Below are 7,250 nucleotides of genomic sequence, written 5' to 3'. Positions count from 1 at the left end.
TGCCGTGTTTTCTTAAACAGGTTGTAAAGTGACGTTTTACATTGTGAACACAGAATGACAAAGAAAATAGAAATCATGAATAAATGCAGAAAATCTCAAGATTATTGATCGCAGTTTATTATAGCTGATGACATGCAAAGTCCACTCACAAGTTGGGTTTTTGTTATTCACAATTGTTCACTTACAGTACATACTTGATATGTTAAAAACAAAACCATAAGAAATACTAGTTAAGAGCTGGCTTACAGCATGTAGACAAAACAATGAACTAATTAAACCCTTGCTGACAATATTCAGACTAGGAATGGCTGATTGTATGACGGCCTTGACGGGTCCCCCTTTGACCAAGGAAACGCAACCATCAACAGATGTCAGGTTCATAGCTTTTACTAAATGTTTTTTCCCTTTTACATATTTGAAAAAAATAACATATCAATTACATTGACGTTAATTCTAGAAAATAGATGCACATCAACTCATCTACATGAGTAGAGGTAAACATAACTTTTATTTTAACAGTAGCTCAGAATGCAATACAGATAAAAAAATTAAAAAAAAGTGGTAAAGTTGAGATAACTTCAACTTTGCCACTGTGTGGTGAAACGGAGGTACCAAAAGGTGGACACAGCCCGGGTGTGGAGACTAGGGGCTCCATTTTCGTCACCGCTAAACTCCTTATCCCTAAACTTCTTTGCCTTTTTTTACTATTTGTAAAAAAAGAAAATTAATAGTTCAACTAGCCAGCTTGTAGACTGGCCATTTTAACTACCGGTATTCAAAAATGTTTAGTTTAGGGAAAAGGGCTTTAGCGGTGATGAAAATGGAGCCCTAGGCGTGCACACTCAACACCAGATGGACAGAAGCAGACTATTGTATAGAGCTGGTCCCCAGGAAGAATAGCCACGCTTTTGCAAGTGCTAATGGGGATCCATAATAAAGTAAAGTAAAGCTGCATACATCAATGGAAGTACAATGCAGTGAAAAACTATAAGAAGTTAAAAATCAGACAGCTGCCAGACGTGAGCATTGAGTGTCTATACTTGTCCTGCCTAGCTGTGAGCTCTCAGCCGAGCACAGGCGCAGCTGCTGACTTTTTAACTCTATGGCTTGGACCAGCAGAGCTTTTGCTGGACCACAACTTGCTTGCTTATTTATGAGTTTGGCGTTAGGGAAACAGTGACCTAGTTTAGAATACAGACACTCAAGGTTTATCTATGTACCCGTTTAGAGATCATTACAGATGTTTAAAATACAGAACATTTCACATGAAATCTGAGAAATATTATTGCCAGAAGTTTAGTCAGTCAAGAAATTGTGAAACTAGCATTATGTTCTGTGTTTCTGCAGTAACTGAGTGAGGATATCACCAATCTATGTTGTGAGCTTGTAGATCGGCTATTTTTGGCAAAGACATTTGGTGTAGACGGAAAAAAGTCCAACTCAGGTCTGTAAGACCTGCAGGTTTAATAGTCATCTGGGAATACATTTCTTACCAAGAATTTTCTTCACCAATGTGTGTGTAACATCCCACATTGGTTTCTATTCAACCACCCTAGGATTTTTTGACAGCTGCTGAAAGTTGGGGTACCATCAACAACCATTATAAGGCAAAATGTTCGAAGTTTCATTATGCTGTAAGTAGCATGATGTGACATGTCAAACTAGGGGGGTTTCATAATTCTGAATCCATTCCAAGCATTAGTTTTGCACGAAAAACACTCCTTGGGCTAAAACGACCATAGCCGTCATCACAAATGTGGGGCATCACAAAGATTTAGCCCAAGGAGTGTTTTTTCAAAACTAATGCTTGGAATGGGTTCAGAATCATGAAAAAACCCTAGTTTGACCCCTAGTTTGGCCATAGACCCCCTAGTTTGGCCATAGCCACTTGCCCAAATGTGCCTAAATGTGCTGACCTCATCACATTTGTGATGACGGCTATGGCCTTTTTTTGCCCAAGGAGTGTTTTTCGTGCAAAACTAATGGATTCAGAATCATGAAAACCCCCTAGTTTGACATGTCACATTATAATTAAAGCATAATGAAATTTTGAACATTTTGCCTTATAATGGTAATGTTGATGTACCCCAACTTTCAGCAGCTGTCAAAAATTCCCCTAGGGTGGTTGAATAGAAACCAATGTGTGATATGTTAGTATAGTAGAAACCTTTACAAACACATTGTTAAAGAAAAATCTTGGTAAGAGATGTATTCTCAGATTTGACATTATTCATGATTCCCTGATTCCATTGCTACAAGAGGTTCAGCCTCTGATCCTGTTCCTTCAGTCTTATTTTGATGTAAAATTTTCAGTGGGGCTGTGTCACCTCTCCCAGGATTGAAAAAAGGAACAACTTCTTCTGTGAAATTAGCTACTAGTGTGACGATATGTGTTTGGGATTTGATTTTGACATCATAAAAGGACAGCTCTCCCATGTCGTAGTTCAAGTATACACCAAGTATCTCTGGCGTAGATGTGACAGGAAGTCTGACTGTTGCAGGTTGTGTGTTAACCGAGATTTCATCTCCCTTTGAGGATAAGAACAAGAAGCCATCAGAGGCAGAGGGAACGCTCTGGAGTGGGACATCGTCTAGCATTGGTTTGACACGTGCCACACTGACATTTGCCACACCTATCCACCAGGATTTCTTGATACCTGTCTTTTCATTACCCAAACAAACCTCCCAGTAGCCCTGCTGACCAGAAGAGAAGCCAGGTGTCCCATGTATAGATGTCAGCAGAGTAACCTCCTCACCGGGAAGCAGATCTTCATTCTCTCTCACAATCACTCCATCTTTCTGGGTCAGGGTTTTGAGATATTCATTGCCTTTTTCGACAAGTGTGACATTCACTGTTGAAAAGAGACAGGAACGTTAGGGTGAAAAGAATAAACCACGTCCAAAACTAGTGCAATAATTAAAGCTACCATCTGTAGGTTTTATGTTTTATTATCTCCCTCTCTCAGTGGCCTTGTGGTTAGAGTGTCTGCCCTGAGACTGGGAGGTCGGGGTTCGATCCCCGGCCAGGTCATACCAAAGACTCTAAAAATGGGACCCAGTGCCTCCCTGCTTGACACTCAGCATCAAGGGTTGGATTGGGGGTAAATCCCTGCGACATACTAGCGTCATGTCCAGGGGGTGTACTTGTACATCAAGCTGCCTCACGCTACAGAAACAGGAGATAGGCTCCTGCCCTATGGGCCTCATGGCTCGGCAAGGCTACTTACTTACTCTCTCAGTGAAGAGAGGTAATTGCAATTATGTGATGATGTATGAACTAGACTAGAGTAAAGATGGCGGCGCATCTACTGACAATCCGGTGCACCATCTGCTTCAAATTATTGACATTGTCAACTGTAGTGTCCGCTAGACAACAGGGTCTAGGTTTCTCAATGGAAGAGTAGGTATAGACCACCTCCGCAACCTTTGCAGTTGTGCTACTTAGATTGATATAACATACTCTACCATACAGATTGGTTAAAATAATGTTGTATTCACTAAACTAAGACCTGGGGTGTAGCGTCAAATATGCCAGCAATTACTGAACAAATTACCTTGATGTGTGGTGACCTTATCTAGAGCTGCAGTGTCTGCAGAGTCTGTAACAGAGAAAACAAAAGTAAAATCTACACTGAACTCTAAACAGCTTTGCAGAGTGCAGACAGATAATGTATCATTATCTCACGACTATATATTTTTAACAATTTTCCAGCAGCTGTAGCCTTTCTGAAAAGTCATACAACAAGCTAAGTAGCCTACTGTTAGAACTAGTTTGTTGTTGTATAAATCAAATGGCTGATAATACACATAATATCATGAGAATTATTAGAATGATAGAATGACTGTGTATGTCTCTCTACCATTGTTAGTTCCTGAAATAGAGGGTATATGCGTGTGACATCATACAACTAAACAGAAAAGTCTTATCTGATTGCATTAAACTCACTCTATGCACTCGATTTGGCACTCACTTTATGCATGCGCACAGTTACCCTGAGTCTATATAAAGCACAGATTATTAACTATTAGACACATACACAGTATTACGCACACTATACTGTTATAGAATGTAGGCTAACTTGACATTACTCACATTACTACTTACATATTAATACACTCTTAAGAGCTGTATGTTCTTGAGCAGTACCTGTAAGAGAGAAAACAACTCAAATTTAAATCTATGCAGCACTCTTAAAAGCTTTGCAGACACATTTCCCAGATACAATACAGTATATATCATTCCTTTTAATAAGAAATAAAAATATCCCTACCGTTTTCAAGAGCAGAGGATCTTCTCTTCTCTAAACCCCAACATGCAAACATAGAATTTGATCAATGGTATTATCATGCCATGGTGCATATTTCAATCCCAATAAATCAACGGTCTTTACCTCTATTAGATTTGAAGTGCTTCACAGATAGTATGGCCATACTGACTAGCAAAGCCAAGAGGGTCAGGATAAACACTACCTTCCATCCAGTGGTCGAACCTCCAGGCCCTGAATAGAACAAAACTACTGTTTATTGCAAATGACAACATATTTCACGCATACTTGCACAGTACACAGGTGTACTCGGCAGCCTCGTAAAAACACATTCTCCAATTCACCTGGGTGCATTTGCAGGTTCATAATTCCCTGCCTCTCCTCCTCTTTAGACGAGGCTACAGAGCAAGTGACCCTGGAAGGAGTGGAGAGGAGTATCCAGCTGTGGACAGACACCAGACCACTGGTGTCAATTCTATGGACTATGCCTTTTGCATCCAGAGTCTGATCCTGATTGGACCACTGCAACGTAGGCTTTGGATACCAGCCTTCAGATTCACAGCTCACATTCACGGAGCCATCTCCTTTCCACATTACTGACAGGAGAGGAGAGGTGCCCATTGCTACAAACAAGGAACAATCATAGAGCAAGAAAGGATTATTATTGTTGAAATGACAATTAAATTTAGCATGTGTATGTACATGACATGTGAATATATAGTATGAACGTATGTCTACACATTTCTACTTAGGTTTTATGTTTGTTGTTGTATGGAAATTGACCATATGATATAAATTTGACATTGACAACAAAGTCTTGAATCTTGATGAATGGAAACTTGTATTCAATATGGGGGAGAGATGTCCAAAGGTGATTTATAATAACCTGTTTAATAATGCTGGTGTTGACCTACTATCTTTAAATCGACTTACCCGTCACATTGAGATTTACATTGGCTTTGTCATAGCCCCGATCACTGCTCACATAACAGGTGTACACCCCTGCATCCTCCAGTGTGGCATTTACAAGTTTCAGGGACACATCACCTGCCCTCAGGCCGCCTGACTTAGCGTCTCGCAAGACAAATGAGGCACGACCCTTCTGGGACCCTGGCACAAGTTTTCTCTCCCTGTAAAACAACATAGGGGAGTCGAACTGGTCACCACGATACCAGCGTACCTCCAGGCCCTCTGCGTCCTTTGCTGGGGTGAGCCAGCATGGTAAATGGGCTGTGTGCCCGAGGGGCGTTATGACCGGGGCTCGGGGACCACAACTGTGGAGGTTTCTGAAATTCACATAGAAAACACCAATTGTCATATTATATTTTGACTTCATACTGTAGGGCAAGCTGGAATAAAGGTGGTCTAGCTCAGTGGTTCTCAAGACAAGAGTCAAACTTTTCATAAATGTTTAAACATTTTCACGATTTTTTTGCCACGCCTTCAGCTTCACAGGATCGAAGCGCCCCTTACCAGAAGCTGCAATAGAGCATGCACCGAGAACGGCAACAAGATACAGCTTCAGCATCTGCATAATAGAAACATAGGGATTAGTAACCTAATGATAATAACCATGCATAAACACATTTTTAATTGTACACCTCTATGAAGGTTGTTCACTTGTTTTGCAGATTCTGTGGAACCAATAGCATTCCACTGTCTGACGCAACGCACGCGCACACGCGCATGCGCGCACACACACACACACACACACACACACACACACACGGGGGGGGGGGGGGAGAGAGAGAGAGAGAGAGAGAGAGAGAGAGAGAGAGAGAGAGAGAGAGAAGGGGGGGGGGGGCGAAATAACAGAGATATAAGGATGAGATATGGGCGCGTTCGGAACTACCGCACCGGAGCGCACTCGCCTATTAGTTTGCATTGCACAATGCGCTCACAGTGCGCCATGTTCCGAACGCGCCCTAACATTTGGCTTTGCGGCTTTGCGGGCGCCCGCGTGCAAATGAAAATGACATTGGATGCAGAAAGTCAAGATATTAGAATATATCCCGTAAAACGGTTCTACATTAAGCACACATTGTGCAGCCATTGATCCCTATAGTGGTTTCAGGAATAGAGGCCGCGGGCTACAAGAATGCGATGATCAAAAACATAATGTAAGTTTTGAATAACCAAATTTGAGGCTACTCAAAAAATAAATAAATAAAGATGACTTTCACTTCACTTTCACTTCACTTGTAGGATAGTAGGCCTACAGTACCCTACACCAGCTTCATCATGATTGCTTTTAGTCACTTGAGTATAAGTATAGGCTATAGTTCACCTGGTTGACGATCGGCGGTCTACTATACCTTTTAATGTTTCCCAGTGATTTCCAAATGTGACGGATCACGTTATACGTGTTGCAGTGTCCTCTATATTCGCACTCTGACTATAGAAGATGCTATAGTTTTGGAGTCTCCGCTATCGTAATTCACGAATGCCAAAAGCACGAATGAATATGCATTTGAATTGGCTTCAGTATCCCTGAATGAATTTCAATCCCGCCCGTTTTCCAGACTTCCCCTCATAAAATGTATACCGGTACCAATACCTATACTTTCACTTTCAGACTCAGTCACTAAATATTGCGGTGGCATATTTGTAGTATGAATCATGATGCACACATTAATACTACAAAGTTCGGACAAATCGGACACGTACGTGTATAAACTTACACGGTATATTTATATTTATTATATCGTAAACAGAGTGAATGTTTGTCTTTCTTTTTTTTTTTTACACTTTTATTCGTTAGTTAGTGGATGTGTGCTCGATTTCGTACACAGGGGGGGCGCTCTAAGAGCGAGCCTAATCTAAATCAGAATAAACCGAGCAAGAGAACAGGAAGTGTTTATAAATAGTGTATATTATGGCTCCCTCACGTGAGTGAGTGAGTGAGTGGTCTTGTCAAGTTTATCATCTGAAGCATTTTTTGCGTCGCAGATAGACTTGCATCTCTGCAGTTTGGTGTTCTGTGCT

At 41.2% G+C, this 7,250-nt stretch overlaps 1 protein-coding gene across 1 annotated transcript; it reads right to left on the bottom strand.

Moving 5' to 3' along the window:
* Positions 1-2,226: 2,226 nt before the first annotated feature.
* LOC310875945 (butyrophilin subfamily 2 member A2-like) lies at positions 2,227-6,508 on the bottom strand (the record flags this gene model as incomplete). The annotated part of the gene is made up of 5 exons (XM_083789396.1): positions 2,227-2,852; positions 3,555-3,599; positions 4,610-4,888; positions 5,199-5,551; positions 6,495-6,508. 5 exons carry the CDS (start codon positions 6,506-6,508, stop codon positions 2,227-2,229), a joined length of 1,317 nt encoding a protein of 438 aa, XP_083645522.1.
* Between the last annotated feature and the right edge of the window lie 742 nt (positions 6,509-7,250).

Source organism: Protomyctophum parallelum (genome assembly GCF_964188405.1).
Source record: "Protomyctophum parallelum genome assembly, chromosome: 18".
Taxonomy (NCBI): domain Eukaryota; kingdom Metazoa; phylum Chordata; class Actinopteri; order Myctophiformes; family Myctophidae; genus Protomyctophum; species Protomyctophum parallelum.
The sequence above is the reverse complement of the archived record's forward strand: the minus strand, read 5'-3'. Positions and strand labels throughout refer to the sequence as shown.